The sequence below is a fragment of the Dioscorea cayenensis genome, chromosome 10 (assembly GCF_009730915.1).
Source record: "Dioscorea cayenensis subsp. rotundata cultivar TDr96_F1 chromosome 10, TDr96_F1_v2_PseudoChromosome.rev07_lg8_w22 25.fasta, whole genome shotgun sequence".
NCBI lineage: Eukaryota > Viridiplantae > Streptophyta > Magnoliopsida > Dioscoreales > Dioscoreaceae > Dioscorea > Dioscorea cayenensis.
In genome coordinates, this window is record NC_052480.1 from 23,101,028 (window position 1) to 23,118,047 (window position 17,020).

General features: G+C 36.6%; 2 protein-coding genes across 5 annotated transcripts; one reads left to right on the top strand and one right to left on the bottom strand.

Annotated features, from left to right (window-relative positions):
- Positions 1-887: 887 nt before the first annotated feature.
- Positions 888-4,676, top strand: LOC120270475 (U-box domain-containing protein 44-like). 3 transcript variants are annotated; one of them, XM_039277497.1, is made up of 4 exons: positions 888-1,139; positions 1,213-2,425; positions 2,505-2,805; positions 2,903-4,676. In XM_039277497.1, the coding sequence occupies exons 2-4, from the start codon at positions 1,220-1,222 to the stop codon at positions 4,501-4,503; spliced, it is 3,108 nt and encodes a 1,035-aa protein (XP_039133431.1). In that variant the 5' UTR covers positions 888-1,139; positions 1,213-1,219; the 3' UTR covers positions 4,504-4,676. The 3 variants fall into 3 exon arrangements, with proteins under 3 accessions (XP_039133431.1, XP_039133430.1, XP_039133429.1); XM_039277496.1 differs by having other exon boundaries at positions 1,219-2,425; XM_039277495.1 differs by lacking the exon at positions 888-1,139 and having other exon boundaries at positions 1,146-2,425.
- Positions 4,677-4,750: 74 nt separating this feature from the next.
- Positions 4,751-10,013, bottom strand: LOC120270476 (sucrose nonfermenting 4-like protein). 2 transcript variants are annotated; one of them, XM_039277499.1, is made up of 13 exons: positions 9,695-10,013; positions 9,527-9,599; positions 8,878-9,054; positions 8,616-8,750; positions 8,460-8,519; positions 7,463-7,552; positions 6,900-7,028; positions 6,645-6,789; positions 6,371-6,547; positions 5,622-5,685; positions 5,428-5,497; positions 5,223-5,322; positions 4,751-4,854 (listed from the first exon to the last, which is right to left on the bottom strand). In XM_039277499.1, the coding sequence occupies exons 1-13, from the start codon at positions 9,760-9,762 to the stop codon at positions 4,766-4,768; spliced, it is 1,377 nt and encodes a 458-aa protein (XP_039133433.1). In that variant the 5' UTR covers positions 9,763-10,013; the 3' UTR covers positions 4,751-4,765. The 2 variants fall into 2 exon arrangements, with proteins under 2 accessions (XP_039133433.1, XP_039133432.1); XM_039277498.1 differs by having other exon boundaries at positions 9,512-9,599.
- Between the last annotated feature and the right edge of the window lie 7,007 nt (positions 10,014-17,020).

Consider the following 17,020-nt stretch of genomic DNA (forward strand, 5'->3'; position numbering starts at 1 on the left):
ATCCTAATCATTTGTCAAAAAGAGTTCACAATGGTATGACACCAAAGTATAAAAAGGAGATCATGGGTTCAAATCTCTCCCCTGACAATACTGTTTATCGTTCTGTCACTGTTCACATGAGATTTTTATACTGTACATCCATTGTACATCCGGATTTAAGTACTGTTCCGTACTGTTTATATTCATATAAAAAGGACGTTTATCGTCCATTATTAAAAAAAAAATTCACAAAATCCTAGAATTTTCAAATATAAAGACCAGTTGAAATCATTGTATTTTTTTATCCCACTGAAATGTCTTGAAATCTTTAATTGCCTTAAGTTTTTCCGAAGTATAATATTTATACATATAAATATAATTTAAAAATGTAAACTTATTTTTGTAAATAATTATAACAAAATACATAAAAAGAAAAGTTCAAAGGAGGGGTATATATAGACAAACCATAGTCTTTCTAAATTTCCTCTGACCTCACACACACTTCATGGAAAAGGTCCAGAGTGAAAGAAAGAAGAAAGGTTCTTTGAAAATCAAGATTGCTCTTACATTAAAAGAAACCCAAGAAGTCAAAGTCAAAGCCACTTGTTCACATTATTATGTCATTATCACTTGCCTCGTAGGTCAAGCGTATACAATATTTATAAACCGAGCTTGGTCCTATGTAATAAACATTTATTAAAATAATAATAATAATAATAATAATAATAATAATAATTCAAGCTCAAATTCAATCCATTCAAATAAAAAAAATCAACAAAGGTTGATTATTTAAAAAATAAAAATAAAAATATATATATAAAAAAAAAAATTCAATCCAAGCATGATTTATTATTCAAAAATTATACTTACTGAACTGTAGGAGAGGAGACAAATTCCAACATTCAAACCAATTCCAACCACACAACCAAAGCATGCCACACACTTCCCTTTGATTTCCATGCATTGATACTGAAACTACACTGCATGTGGTCCCTTACTTCTTTCTTAACACGCTTATCTTGAAACATAGGGAGAATGCAAGAGGAAAAAAAAAGACTCTTTCAGGATTGTATGAGAATGAATTAACATGGGTTTGTAGTCTCAGCAAACAAGCAACTTGAACTCCTTTTCAGAGAATTTGCTTTACTGAGCATAAAAAGGTATGTATGATGATGTATATCTATAATTTCTGTTGTTGTTGTTGTTGTTCATGTTCAATTTTATGTTTCAAAGCAACAGGATGGACTTTGCAGTTAGTGTGGGCAGCAGTGTGAGGGATGAGCTATGCACCAGGTTGATACAGGTTATGTCACAGCTCATCAACGAGGCCGGAGATGTTGTGGTGGAGAAGGAGAGTTTCTTGATGTTCTCTATGTATGTCAAACAGATGAAAACCATTATTGAGGCATTACATGGTAAAAGAGTGGAGGCGAGAACCGAATCCAGACCGATGAGAAAAGCCTTGGAGGAACTGGAATTGGATGTCAACAAGGCTTTGGATGTCATCAAGAGCCACAAATCAAGAGGCAGGTTCAGCCTTCTGATAAATTCTGGCTCATTGTTGTCCAAGATGAAACAAGTTGCGGATGAGATTGCCAGGGATGTTACTCTTCTCAGCTTGGCCAACATTGATGCGACGCTGGAATTGAAATCAAAGACCAATGAGATTATCAATGGATTTCAATCCATGGAATTCAAATCAGCAGCATCCACAGAAGCTATAATCATGGAGATTGAAAAGTGTAACGCTGCTAGGAATGGAAAGAGCGGAGAGTATGCAGAGAACCTGTTGAAGCAAATTGCTGATGCTGTTGGTGTGACGCCAAATGTATCTACCGTTAGAAGTGAGATTCAGCTGCTTCAGCAGGAAAAGGAAGAGCTTGAATTGAGGAAACAGCGTGCTGAAGCACTCCAGCTATCACAGCTCATACACTTGCTGCAGAGCTTAGATACCATGCCTCAATCGCCACCTGAGACATCGGCTGGCCTGCAGAATAATCTGATCAGCGCATTTGTGTGCCCCCTGAGTGGTGAACCAATGGAAGACCCGGTCGCTATTTGTTGCGGACACAGCTTTGAGAGGAAAGCCATTTCAGATCATTTCGAGCGAGGGGAAATTAGCTGTCCTGTCTGCGAAGAAGAGCTGTCATCTTTAGAGCTGACCGCAAACATATCGCTGAGGAGCTCCATTCTTGAGTGGAAGAATAGGAACATGAATTTGAGGCTCCAGAAGGCAATATCCGCCTTTGACTATATTGAATCTGATGTGCTAAATCAGGCCTTGGAGGATCTCCAGGAGTTGATTGACATACCCGAGTGCACTGCTGAAGTTTCAAGAAAGGGGCTTGTTTCAAAGTTAGTCAACCTCATGCAATGCAGTTCTATGAACACTAAGGCAACCCTCAAATGCCTCCTCTGCCTCGCAAATCACTCAAGAGAGAACAAGGTAAGCTTTGTTATTTGTAGGATAAGCATCACCAAACTATTCCATTGCATTCAAAGGATAAATCATTTGATGATTGCAGGAAGTGATTGCTTCAAAAGGAGCCATTCGGTATATGATCAAACGATTTCACAGAGGAGAGATCGAGGCAGATGCGGTGGATCTCTTGGTGAGACTTTCAGATGAACAGATGATTGCTGAGCAAATTGGTAATACCAAGGATGCCATCCCTACATTGGTTTCTTTGGTCCAGAATCCCAATCCTGAGATATCGCAAAAGGCTGAAATTGTGTTGAGAAACCTGCCTTCATCAAACACTGAATTTATCGTCAAGATGGCAGAAGCTGGACACTTTGATCCCTTTCTCGCTCAATTCCATCAAGGTAAAGAAATGATCAACTGAAACACTTCAAATGATTCTCTTGCATTATCAACTCAACATAGCCGTTTTTCTGTTTTTGGTGGTTTGATCTAAAACAGTTCCATCAGCAACAAGATTTTTGATGGCCACAGCTCTGACAAGGATTCAGTTAAGTGAAAGTGCAGCAAACAAATTCGAAACTGAGGATTTCATCAGAGCACTCACCAAAATGCTTTATTCAAACCCTCCAGACAGTAAGTCTGCATGCCTCCTCTGCATAAAAAAACTTGTTACATTTCAAAGATTGGCAAGACAGTTCTTGTTGGAGAGGGACACCATTCCAGCGTTACTTGGCCTGATGTACTCCTCCATTTCTGAAAATCACTGGAAACAGGAAGCCGCAGATATTCTCATTTCACTTGTTAGGGTTAGTGAGCCAGCTGATTACAGTACAAACATCAGCTTGCGGGAGCTGCATTCACAACACAACATTGATAGATTACTGAATCTCACAGCCACTTCCACTCCTCAAACCAGCGCTGCCTTGCTGAGGTTCTTCCTTGCAATGGTTCAGAAATCAGAGGTGGCCCGGGATTCAATCCATTCTGATCAGATTGCAACTATTTGCTTCTCCTCCGCATCTGAAGGCAATCTCCAAGGTGAAGTGAGACTGCAAGCACTGAAATTAATGCATTTTGTTGTCAAGGACAAACCATCTGGATTTCAGCTTCCTCAATCTCCACAGAAAGAAAGCATCGTTACCGCCCTTGTGACAATCCTAATCAGTTCACGCAGCATAGAGGAGAGATCAACCGTGGCAGGGATCATAGGGCACCTTCCAGTTGATGACATTGCAATCGATGAGATGTTATGCAGGTTGGAAGCTCTGAGATCTATCCTTGATGTAATTTCTGCAGCTGATACAAGGCACGTGGAGATGATGACACGGGAGGCAATACCAACAGCCGATGATTCAACACACGGCCTACTGGAGAATGCCCTGGCAGCATTGCTAAGATACACCGACCCAGCCAAACCAGAACTCTGGAAACAAGTGAGCAAGCTTGAAGTCTACCCAACTCTTGTTCATGTCCTGTCAACAGGCAGCTCAGTCGCAAAGCAGCAAACAGCTCTAGCTCTAACAAATTTGTGTCGAAGCACACACCATCCTGCCACTTCGTCAGGTGCTGCAACAGTGGAAAAAGTGACCATCTTCACCCCACCACGATGGTTGACAGAATTCCTTGACAACAGTTCATGGTGCTGCCCGTTCTCCCCCTCGGTGCACCCAGGTCTCTGCCCCATCCATGGTTCTGCCTGCTCATCGGGGCAAACCTTCTGCCTCATCAAGGCCAATGCAATAAAGCCATTAGTACAAATGCTGAGTGAAACACAGTCCGGTGCTCCGGAAACTGCTCTTATGGCATTGGACACCTTGTTCATTGACAGCCGAACATTCTCAAATGCAGCAATGGCCATTGTGGATAACCAGGGGATAGCACCAATTCTCAATGTAATGGAGAAGGGTCTTCCACCTGCCCAGGAGAAGGCTATCGATCTCTTCGAGAAAATTTTCCCTCATTGTACACTGAAGAACCCACAATTCGAGCGGTTGGAAGGTATACTCATTCACCTCCTCCATTTCGATAATCTCAAGAGAAAGGCTGCTTCCATGCTTGGGCAGATGAAAGTCATACCACAACAGTCTTCATATTTCTGAAGCCATTTTAGCCATACAAACTACTACAATTTGTCAATTGAGAGACAAACTAGATCACCAGTTCCATTTAGATTCTTTCCCATACCATACTTCACATTGAATATTATTCATAAGAGGGAATTCAACTGATTGAAAATAGTTGAAGTCTGTAGGTGGTACATGTATTCTTTGAATAAGATTTATTATTTATTTATAATTCAAGAGTTCCTTGACAACAACTATGATATCTGAGATGACATATACATATATATGGTGAACTTTTTCAAAGGAGGATCATGAGTACATCCCTCAATGATATTATGCCTCTCAGCTGTTTGCTTATGGGATCAACAATGACAAGCCTCCGAACCACTGAAAACAGAGTAAAGATTTCATACAATCTAGTTGCACTGACATCTACAGTTTAATAACTGAATCTAAATATTTTGCGACATATATATATATATATATATATTATATATGGCAAAATATTTTTTATGGGTTTCTAATTATCAGCCGTTGGATCACAATCCAATAACCAACATTGATGAACAATAATTACTGTTCAAACAGTAATTATTATATTTATTACCGTGTTAACTACTGTTCATCAATGTTGGCTGTTGGGTCGCCAACGGCTAATAATGGACATCCATAGATTTCTTATCTATGGACGCCCATAAATAAATGGTCCTTTATATATATATATATATATATATATTCTAGATTCTATTGAATACCTAGATTGGAGAGTTGCTCGATGACCTCCCGGAGGGTGCTTGAACAGTAACATGTCCAGGATGGCCTAGGACCGCTATTGTGATATACTAGTTGCAAAGCCTGAGTATAATATTATGATTAATCTTTAATAAGATATTGACTAGAATGGAAATTAAAGAGATTTATGTTTGCAGTTTTTTCTTTTGAATAACTGTGAGCACTCACTTGGTCCATTGTCAATTGATCAAGTTGAGCATGAGCAGACACATCACCTTTGGTTAAGGTTAAAATGTCACTGCATAAAAAAATAGAGACATTAACACACAAAAGTCACAAACCTGCACTTTATGAATAAACGTGAGAACACAAGTTAAGCAATCAACATCTCACATGGATATAAGAATAGATATTACTGTTACCTGCGAGAGAATACATCAATCAACGATCCATGGCAATCGACAACTGGTATGGAACTTATCTTAGCTGCAAAATACAGGAAAAAACAGTCGGCGTACTAGTCATTATACTATAAGTACAAGGATTTGGAATTTAACAGCAATCTCTTGACAGAGCAGGAATATGTGAACCGGTGAGGGGAATAGCTTATTGTGGTTAAGAGTATATGCAAGGAGAGGACAACTTGATATATATATGTATAATGCTAGATGAAAACATATTAGTTGTTTTGAAGTTGAAAACCAGTGAAATTTTGCTAAATAACAAACCTGTGACAGAAAATAAGCATACATGCTTGACATAAAAGCAACATTGACTAATCAAATCTCTGAGATATCAGCGGCAAAAATTACAGAAGTTCATTGTCTTATGCTTTCACTATTTTTCTCACAACCATTTGGTAATATTATTGATTTCAAGTTAGTTAGAGGCAGTAATTCAGATTTCAGCAGATGTAAGTTAACAGGCTGTAGCATGAGCAGAAGGATGCAGAGAGACAATTCATAAATTATCAAAAAAAATGAAAGGCAAATGTTTTACTAGTAAAAGGCAAGCAATTCGGTAAATAGATAGAAATGAGAATGTGCCATTTTGAAGACAAGTATGATCACCTTTTGCTCACTTCAAAAAGAAATGAAACACTTTTTGAAGAGCAATTGTTCTCCAGAGTGATAAACCAAATATTCAGACAATACCCACGAATTGAAATTACCTTGCAAGAAAATTTGAAAAGCAGAAGTTACAGGCTCATCAAACTTTAAAAATGCCACTACATGACCATCGCTTCTCCCACCAGTGCCAGGCAGCCAGGTTCCAATAGGAATTCTGGAAATTGGTTGTTCTAAAAGGGGAAGAATTCTCATAGGGTCCTGACATCTTTCAGATATATCTGATAATTTATTAGTCAAAAATGTTAGCTGAGAGCCTGAGATCCTCAAAGGCAGGTTATGAATCAAAATTATTGACAGATAGAGCTAAGTCTTTACATTTCAAAATCTCAGGAAGAGATGCAAGAGTTAAGATTGGTATGGATGATGCATCACCAGAAGAAGGGTCAAACACAGGAATTGAGGATATCTGATTTTGCACAATCTTCACAACCACATCTTTCAGAGAGTCACTATGAGAGGCCTGCAAAAATAAGATAGCATCAAGGAAAAGTAAAAGAAATCAGTGTATGAAATGGAGAGTGAAAAACAAAGGATAAGGAAATCTGTAATAATTGGATTTAAATATCATACATGTATGACAGGACTCTGCATGGCTAGAGACCCAACAGGATTTCTCTGCTGAAACTTAAATTGTTTCCAATCAGAGATTGTGCACTTATCAAGATCTTCATTGGATTGTATTAGTGCATCTTCCTGCAGCTGCGCAACCAATATGTTTCAATGTTTGTAAGAAAGAGATGCAAAAATACTATTATAAGCAGCCAAGGTCTAAACAACCCAAACTAAAGTTAATAGATTAGAGATGTTAATTATACTAAAAGGCATTTGTGTTAACAGCATGTGCACATGCACACATCAATAGATAATATAAAGATGTATGTTGATATTCAAGCTACGTCAGGCTCTGCCACTTGGCCCAAAATATATCGCCAGAGGTCAAACGCATGTTCACATCAGGAAAATTTATTTATGTTCTGAACACACTGATCTTGGCACAGGCCAAGCCTTCATGAAGTGCAGGTTGGATTAGGCAGCCAAATGGCTAATGAAATTCCAAATTATCCTAAAATAATTTTATTTTATTTTATTTTATTTTTCACAGTATAGAAAATTTATTAAGAGTTAAAGCATACCTCTCTTAGAATGTATATGAAGTCAGAAGCAGTTAACATTCCCCCTACTGTAGTTCTGAACGGATCCCATATAGGAACAACAGGCAAGCCCTGTACAGATAACACCAGTATCTGTTTAGCATGTAATGTTTTCTAAGACAATTTTGAATGGCTTTAATTTACATGAATCTTAAAGAATGCAAGATAACAATTTTAAACAAATAGGCTAACTAACCAAAGGATATTTTTTCTCTTTGATATAATTTATGGTATCAAAATAACTGAAACCCCTCAACAGCTATAGCCAATCCAGGATGCCTCTGGTTTCACTTGTAGATCAGCATCTTACATGATAAATTTTTACCAATATATGTTGTTTTTGTGAACCTAAATGGTTTTACTGAGAAAGTGAAAAGTATAGGATTGAATCCTTGAATCAATACTAAATCAATGTCATTAGATACTATGGATTAGGAAGCTAGGTGTTTGCATCTGATGCAAACGGAAAAAAATCCATTATCAAAAAACAATTAGTAACTTAACTGCCAGGTATTAGCTTATAAGTTATAACACATTATGAAATGCCAAGCAGCGGTGATCCTCAATTGGAGTAATATCTTTACACACTAACACCAAGCCCAGAAAATATCATGATAAAGAGTACTAAATCCTCCAATGCAGTTAATGACGGTTGCAGAAATGGAAATTGGCTAATAACCAAACAAGTCTAATGCCATACCTGAAGTTTTTATCAGTAAAAAGCTATTATTTTGTAAACCTTTTAGAGATTCAGTTTAAAAAATGATAGAACATAAAGCATTTTTTAGCACCAGAGGCATTGATCACATACAACTGATTTAACCTGTGAAAAATATGCTCATATTATGTAGCAAACCGTAAGTTAAATTAGGATCTTACCACCAAAACCTTCAATTCTTTTTGCTTCTAGTCAAGATATTCCAAGAGAAAATAGTTCTGACAAAAAATAAATAAATATATATAGAAATAGCATACTTACTAGTTCATACATGATCTGAAATCCTTGTTTAACAGACAATTGAGCATCAAAAAGAACCACCTGCAAACTCATAAAAGAGAAAAAGATTATGAGGCAATGTAGAGGAAGAGATGAAGCACACTAAGCCAATAGGGCTCAAAATGGCAATCAGCATACCTTGCTTGAAACAGGAAGCATATCATACACAGTATTATTTGACAAAATAGTAGATACCCAGCAGCGAGAATATTGAATGAATACATCTAACAATTCTGCTGCTAATGTATCAGGAATGGTGCTAGATGGTGAGCCCTGATGACAAATAAGTTTAGAATAAATACTGCATTCACCAATTTCGGGTAATTCAATCATATCTAGGAGGCTGAAATCAGAAAGAAAATCTTGAAAGAAAGAATGTGAGGTGAAATACAGAGCATACCGCATACAAAGCAGTACGAACATCCGTGCTTCTGACCATTTGTGGATCATCTTGTAGAGTTAAAGGCATGGTGTTTTCTTCCAATGTAACCAACAAATTATTTATCATACCATAATCATCAGCGACATAAGGCAGCATTTCATCATATCGACATACACCATCAATCAAGAATCGGTACTGAAATTTATGACAAAAAAAAAATGAAAATAAAATGATCCAGGACAGCATAAATATAAAGTTAATTCCTTCAAATAGATAAAAGAAAGGCTTCAAATTGGGCAAGCATGGTATCAATGTGAATCTACAAAGCACCACTTAATCAAAAGTATCCCCATAGGGCCATTATTTTCAAAGACCAACAACTTAATTTCAAAAATTTCCCTTTTATGGTAACCATCACTAAATTCAGTACTGAAATCAACACTCAACAATCTGAGACCAGAAAAGATATCATTTACAATTTTTAAACTATTCCCCCAATCACTAACTAGAAATTCAGCTATTTTCACCAGTTTATAACAAAAGATCAGATCTTTTATAAAGCTTCAACTTCATTTTCTTCAAAAATAACTCATGACTAGAAAAAGAAAAGAGAATCCATATAAAAAAAGCACACAAGTTTCAGCAGTGCCACCTGATGGAATCCAACCGGAAGATCAAGGAACAACTGAAAACTCCCCGGCGAGTTCTCCAAAGGAAACATCACATAATGTTGCTCCCAACTACACAATCCAAAGAAAAAAAAAACAACTCTTTGCAGCAAGAATAGCAAAAAACTAATAATAAAAAAAAAACTTAAATGAAAAAAAGGAAACACCTCACGAAAGAGCCAGTCACGCTGGCCTGTTGGCTGCCATGAGGCCACAATATCCTCACCAGAACCATCTCCGGAGCACACACAGAAGAAAACCACTAATAGAGACCAGAAACAAAGAACGAATGTTGCACGTAGCTGTAGAAACCAGAGGAGAAGCGAAGCTCAAACCCTAGAATCAATGGAAACAAATCACTAGCCATTAGAGCAAGCATTGCTACTGAGAGTTCAATGAGAAATCTGAGAAACAAAATATATGTATATATAAAAATTCCTTTTGGAGGAGTTAATTTTGAAGGGTTTTAGAAGCCTGCCGTGTGACTTCTTGCTAAAGGAGGGAAACGAGATGCGCGGTAAAACATATATATATATATATATATTAATAACAAGACTGTAATTTTTACATATTTATGTATAAAAAAAAATTGCCAAGACTATGACTAAATAAACTTTTGGGATGAATCAAGTGTCTTGTAGAACCCTTTAAATTTAGAAACGATCATTTAGGCTATAATATTTTAAGAGTTAATTAATTTTTACAAAATTACAACTATTATCTTTTTATTTTCCATTAGAATTTTTCTATTGCTTCACTGGTGATCTTCTTCTTCGCTATAGCGAGAAAAAAAAAACCCTCATTTCTTTTGAACTAGATGTTTATTGGTGTAATAGTGCTCCGATACAGTCTAAAAATCACAGAATCTTGATTAAATTAGAGAAAAAATAGCAAGGTTTAGAACTAAGTGAATACCAATGGGAGGCCATAGATTTAATTTTGAGGGTTTCATTTTGGGAGAGTTTGTTTCTGTTTGAGGATTTTGACATAATTTAAACAAGTTGTGGTAGTAGCAGTGGCTGGAATGAATAACAAAACCATACTTATGGTAACTCTCGTCAGTTCAGACAGATCAATAATGAGCTCATTATCTAATTATGTTGAGATTGCGAGACTAAGAGTAGACCAAAAGATATAAACAAGAGAGGTTGTTTGGATAAAAAATTCCCAAAATAGATCAAAACTCGAGTTTAAAAATGTGATGCCATTTTATGACAGATTAGGAAAAGAACTAACCTGATCATGTCCTTACAAGGCAAATCAGTGATGTTAAGGTGGTTGATGATGAAGATGAGGAAATTGACATTAAAGAAGAAGGTGGCGAGGTCACACTGCGCACGCCAGGATGGAGATGGTGAACCAGCAATAAGGTAGAATATTGAATTTTAGAAATTAGGGATAAATTGTGACCATTTATTTTTATCTGTTTTTTCATTTTAATAAACAATTAATAAAATTATTCATTATAATTATTATTTTTAAATCATCACAGAGTTCATTTAAGTAAAGTTAAAAAAAGAAATAACAGCCGGCCGTTGATTATCCAATCCAATAGGCCGATCCTAGCCCGATCCAACAATTGATTCTAAAAGTCAAACCCATGAGCTAGGCCATGAACTTCATATTGTAAAACTTGGGCCTGCCCAGCTTGGCCCAAACTATTCATGAGGCCCTTCGGATCTAGTCTTGAGATGGGTCAAAGCCTTAATATTCTGGGCTCGGTAGGCAAGGCCCAATGATGAAAGAGATGGATGTTGGTGTGTTTTATATGTCAGCTATTTTATAAATATCATGCACGCGTACTACATCAATGATGACTAAAATAAGATAGTAGCATTTTAAAAAATAATTAACTTTTATGAAATTACACTAACACCTTATCCCTTATCTTTTTCAGCGTCACAATTTTCCTATTGCTTCCCTGCCGATCTCCTTCTTCATAATAACTAGAAAAAAAGACCCTCATTTCTCCATAACTAGGTGTTTGTTGCTGTAACAATGCTCTGTTAAGGCCTAAAAATCGCAAGAATCTCGATGAAATCATAGAGAAAATAGCCTCGTTTAGGAACTAAGTAAATACCCATGGGAAGCCATATTTTGGGGGGAGAGGGGTTGTTTCTATTTGCGGATTGTCAGGCAATTAAAACATGTTGCTACTATACCAGTGGCCGGAATGAGGAACAATACCATACTTATGGCAACTCTCGCCCGATCTGACAGATCAATAATGAACTCGTTACCTAATTATGTTGAGACTGCGAGGTTAAGACCATGTTGTTATAACGCAAATCGGTGATGTTGAGGTGGTGATGATGAACATGAGGAAGTTGGCATTGAAGAAGAAGGCGGCGAGGTCACACCGCGCACGCCAGGATGGAGATGGTGAACCAGCAAAATGGTAGAATATTAAATTTTAAAAATTAGGGATAAGTGGGGATCTTTTATGTCTATTTGTTTTAATTTATTTTAATAATCAATTAATAACATTATTGATTATAATTATTATTTTTAAATCATCACATAGTTTAATTAAGTAAAGTTAGAGAGAGAAATAACAGCGGGCCGGTAGGAGCCCAATCCAATAGGCCGATCCTAGCCCGATTCATCAAGTTATTTGTAAAAGCCAAACCCATGAGCTAGGCCATGGGCTTCATATTTTAAAAATAGGGCCGGCTTAGCCCTACTTAAACTATTCATGAGTTACTTCAGATATGGGCTTGAGCTAGACTAAAGCCTTAATTTTCTGGGCTCAATAGGCCAAGTCCAATGATGAGAGAGATGGATGCTGATATGTTTTATATGTCAACTATTTATCATGCACACATACTACATCAATGATGATTATAATAAGATAGTAGCCTTATAAAAGCTAATTGACTTTTATGAAATTACACTATCACCTTATCCCTTATCTTTTTCACCATCACAATTTTCCTATTGTTTCACTGGTGATCTCATTCTTCGCAATAACTAGAAAAAAAGAACCTCATTTCTACTTAACTAGGTGCTTATTGGTATATTAGTTCTCTAATAAGAACTAAAAATTGTAGAATTTCAACAAAATCAGAGCTAAAATAGCAAGGTCTAGAACTAAGTGAATATTCATTGGAAGCCATAGATCTAGTTTTGATGGTTTTTGGGGGGGGTTCTATTGGGGATTTTCACGCCATGTTGCAGTAGTATTAGTGGCCGGATGAATAACAAAACCATACTTATGGCAACTTTCGCCCGATCAGATAGATCAATAATAAACTCGTTACCTAATTATGTTGAGACTGCGAGGCTAAGACCATATGGAAAGATATAGACAAGAGATGTTGTTTGGGTAAAGATTCCCATAATAGATTGGGACTTGAGTTTAAGGATATGATGCCATTTTATGAAAGATTGGGAGAAGAACTGACCTGATCATGTTGTTACAACGCAAATTGTGATGTTGAGGTGGTTGATGACGAAGATGAGGAAGTTGGCATCAAAGAAGGTGGCAAGGTCACACTGTGCACGTGCAGGATGGAGATGGTAAATCAACAAAAGGGCAGAATATTGAATTTTAGAAATTAGGGATGAGTGGGGACCTTTTATTTTCATTTGTTTTTATTTATTTTAATAATCAATTAATAACATTATTGATTATAATTATTATTTTTAAATCATTATAGAGTTTAATTAAATAAAGTTAGATAAAGAAATAACGGTGGGCAGCTAAGAGCCCAATCTAATAGACCGATCATAGCCCGATCCAACAAGTTATTTAAAAAAGCCAAACCCATGAGCTAGGCCATGGGCTTCATATTTTAAAAATTGGGCCGGCCCAACCCTACCCAAACTATTTATGAGTTAGTTCAGATATGGGCTTGAGCTAGACTAAAACCTTAATTTTCTGGGCTCAATAGGCCCGGCCCAATAATGAGAGAGATGGATGCTGATATGTTTTATATGTCAACTATTTATCATGCACACGTACTACATCAGTGACGACTATAATAAGACAGTAGTCTTATAAAAACTAATTGACTTTTATAAAATTACGGTATCACCTTATCCCTTTTCTTTTTCACCACATAATTTTCCTATTGTTTCGCTGGTGATCTCCTTCTTCGCAATAACTAGAAAAAAAAGAACCTCATTTCTGCTTAACTAGGTGCTTATTGGTATAATAGTTCTCTAATAAGAACTAAAAATCACAGAATTTTGATGAAATCAGAGCGAAAATAGCAAGGTCTATAACTAAGTGAATATTCATTGGCAGCCATAGATTTTGAGGGTTTTGTTTTTGTTTTTTTCTTTTTGGGGGAGGGGAGGAGGGAAGGGGGTTGTTTCTGTTTGGGGATTTTCATGCAATTTAAACATGTTGCAGTCGTACCAGTGGCCGGATGAATAACAAAACCATAGTTATGGCAACTCTCACCCGATCGGACATATCAATAATAAACTCATTACCTAATTATGTTGAGACTACGAGGTTAAGACCATACAGAAAGACATAGACAAGAGAGGTTGTTTGGGTAAAGATTCCCATAATAGATTGGGAATTGAGTTTAAGGATATGATGCCATTTTATGAAAGATTGGGAGAAGAACAGACCTGATCATGTCGTTATAATGCAAATCAGTGATGTTGAGGTGGATGATGATGAAGATGAGGAAGTTAGGATCGAAGAAGAAAGCGGCAAGGTCGCACCGCACACACACAGGATGGAGATGGTGAACCAACAAAAGGGCAGAATATTGAATTTTAGAAATTAGGGATGAGTGGGGATCTTTTATGTCTATTTGTTTTTATTTATTTTAATAATCAATTAATAAAATTATTGATTATAATTATTATTTTTAAATCATCATATAGTTTAATTAAGTGAAGTTAGAGAAAGAAATAACAGTGGGCCGGTAAGAGCCCAATCTAATAGACCAATCGTAGCCCGATCCAACAAGCTATTTGAAAAGGCCAAACCCATGAGCTAGGCCATGGGCTTTATATTTTAAAAATTGGGCCGGCCTAGCCCGGCCCAAACTATTCATGAGTTACTTCATATATGGGCTTGAGCTAGACTAATGAATTAATTTTCTAGGCTCAATAGGCCCAGCCCAATGATGATAGGATGGATGTTGATATGTTTTATATATCAACTATTTATCATGCACACGTAGTACATCAATGATGACTATAATGAGACAGTAGCCTTATAAAAACTAATTGACTTTTATGAAATTACACTATCACCTTATCCCTTATCTTTTTCACCATCACAATTTTCCTATTGCTTCACTAGCAATCTCTTTCTTCACAATAGCTAGAAAAAAAAGAACCTCATTTTTGCTTAACTAGGTGCCTATTGGTGTAATAGTTCTCCGATAAGGACTAAAAATCTTAGAATCTCAACGAAATCAGAGCGAAAATAGCAAGGTCTAGAACTAAGTGAATACTCATTGGAAGCCATAGATCTAATTTTGAGGGTTTAATTTTGGGGGGATTTGTTTCTATTTGAGGATTTTTCACGCAATTTAAACATGTTGCGATATTACCAGTGGTCGGAACGAATAACAAAACCATACTTATGACAACTCTCGCCCTATCTGAAAAATCAATAATGAACTCATTATTTAATTATGTTGAGACTGAGAGTTATACTGAAAGATATAGACAAGAGAGGTGGTTTGGGTAAAGATTCCCATAATAGATCGGGACTCGAGTTTAAAGATGTGATGCAATTTTATGAAAGATTGGGAGAAGAACTAACCTGATTATACTGTTACAACACAAATCGGTGATGTTGAGGTGGTTGATGATGAAGATGAGAAAGTTGGCATCGAAGAAGAAGGCGACGAGGTCACACCGCGCAAGCAAGGATGGAGATGGTGAACTAGCAAAAGGGTAGGATATTGAATTTTAGAAATTAGGGATGAGAGGGGACCTTTTATTTTTATTTGTTTTTATTTATTTTAATATTCAATTAATAAAATTATTGATTATAATTATTATTTTTAAATCATCATAGAGTTTAATTAAGTAGAGTTTTAAAAAGAAATAACAGCGGCCCGGTAAGAGCCCAATCCAATAACTCGATCCTAGCGCGATCCAACAAGTAATTCAAAAAGGCCAAACCCATAAGCTATGCCATGGGCTTCATATTTTAAAACTTGGGCCGCCCCAGCCAGGCCCAAACTATACATTCATGAGTTCCTTAGGATATGGGCTTGAGCTAGGCCAAAGCCTCAATTTTCTGAGCTCAATAAGCCCGTCCCAATGATGAGAGAGATGGATGCTGATATGTTTTATATGTCAACTATTTATCATGCATGCGTACTACATCAATGATTACTATAATAAGACAGTAGCCTTGTAAAAACTAATTCACTTTTATGAAATTACACTATCACCTTATCCCTTATCATTTTTAGCATCACAATTTTTCTATTCCTTTGCTGGCAATCTCCTTCGTTACAATAACTAGAAAAAAATCATTTCTAGTGAATTAGGTGTTTGTTAGTGTAACAGTGCTTTTTTAAGGCCTAAAAATTGCAAGAATCTGGACGAAATCAAAGAGAAAATAGCATGGTCTAGATCTAAGTGAATACCCATGTTAAGCCATAAATCTAATTTTGAGGGTTTGTGTGTGTGTGTGTGTGTGTGTGTGTGTGTGTGTGTGTGGTGTGGGGGGGTTCTATTTGCGATTTTCACGCAATTAAAAAGTGTTGCTGTTGTACTAGTGGCTGGAATGAATAACAAAACTATACTTATGGAAACTCTCGCCCAATCTGATTTATCAATAATAAACTCGTTACCTAATTATGTTGAGATTGCAAGGATAAGACCCTACAGAAAGATATAGACAAGAGAGGTTGTTTGGGTAAAGATTCCTATAATAGATCAGGACTCGAGTTTAAAGATATGATGTCATTTTATGAAAGATTAGGAGAAGAACTGACCTGATCATGTCATTACAACGCAAATCGGTGATGTTGAGATGGTTGATGATGAATATATATGAGGAAGTTGGCATCGAAGACTAAGGCTGCGAGGTCACACTGCGCACGCCAGGATGGAGATGGTGAACCAGCAAAAGGGTAGGATTTTGAATTTTAGAAATTAGGGATGAGTGGGGACCTTTTATTTTTATCTATTTTTTTATTTTAATATTCAATTAATAAAATTATTGATTATAATTATTATTTTTAAATCATCGCAGAGTTTAATTAAGTAGATTTTTAAAAAGAAATAATAGCGGCCTAGTAAGAGTCCAATCCAAGAAGTTGATCCTAGCCCGATCCAACAAGTAATTCAAAAAGCCAAACCCTTGAGTTAGGCTATGGGCTTCATATTTTAAAACTTGGGTCGGCCAAGCCCGGCCCAAACTATTCATGAGTCCCTTCGGATATGGACTTGAGCTAGGCCAAAGCCTCAATTTTCTGGGCTCAATAGGCCCGGCCCAATGATGAGAGAGATGGATGCTGATATGTTTTATATGTCAACTATTTATCATGCATGTGTACTAC

Coding starts and splice junctions, on each gene's coding strand:
- LOC120270475 (XM_039277495.1), top strand. CDS start 1,190: ATGTTCAATTTTATGTTTCAAAGCAACAGGATGGACTTTGCAGTTAGT. Junction 2,426..2,504: donor ATCACTCAAGAGAGAACAAG/GTAAGCTTTGTT, acceptor TGATGATTGCAG/GAAGTGATTGCTTCAAAAGG. Junction 2,806..2,902: donor TCTCGCTCAATTCCATCAAG/GTAAAGAAATGA, acceptor GATCTAAAACAG/TTCCATCAGCAACAAGATTT.
- LOC120270476 (XM_039277498.1), bottom strand. CDS start 9,762: ATGGTTCTGGTGAGGATATTGTGGCCTCATGGCAGCCAACAGGCCAGC. Junction 8,751..8,877: donor TTCGTACTGCTTTGTATGCG/GTATGCTCTGTA, acceptor ATTTGTCATCAG/GGCTCACCATCTAGCACCAT. Junction 8,520..8,615: donor TGCTTCCTGTTTCAAGCAAG/GTATGCTGATTG, acceptor ATGAGTTTGCAG/GTGGTTCTTTTTGATGCTCA.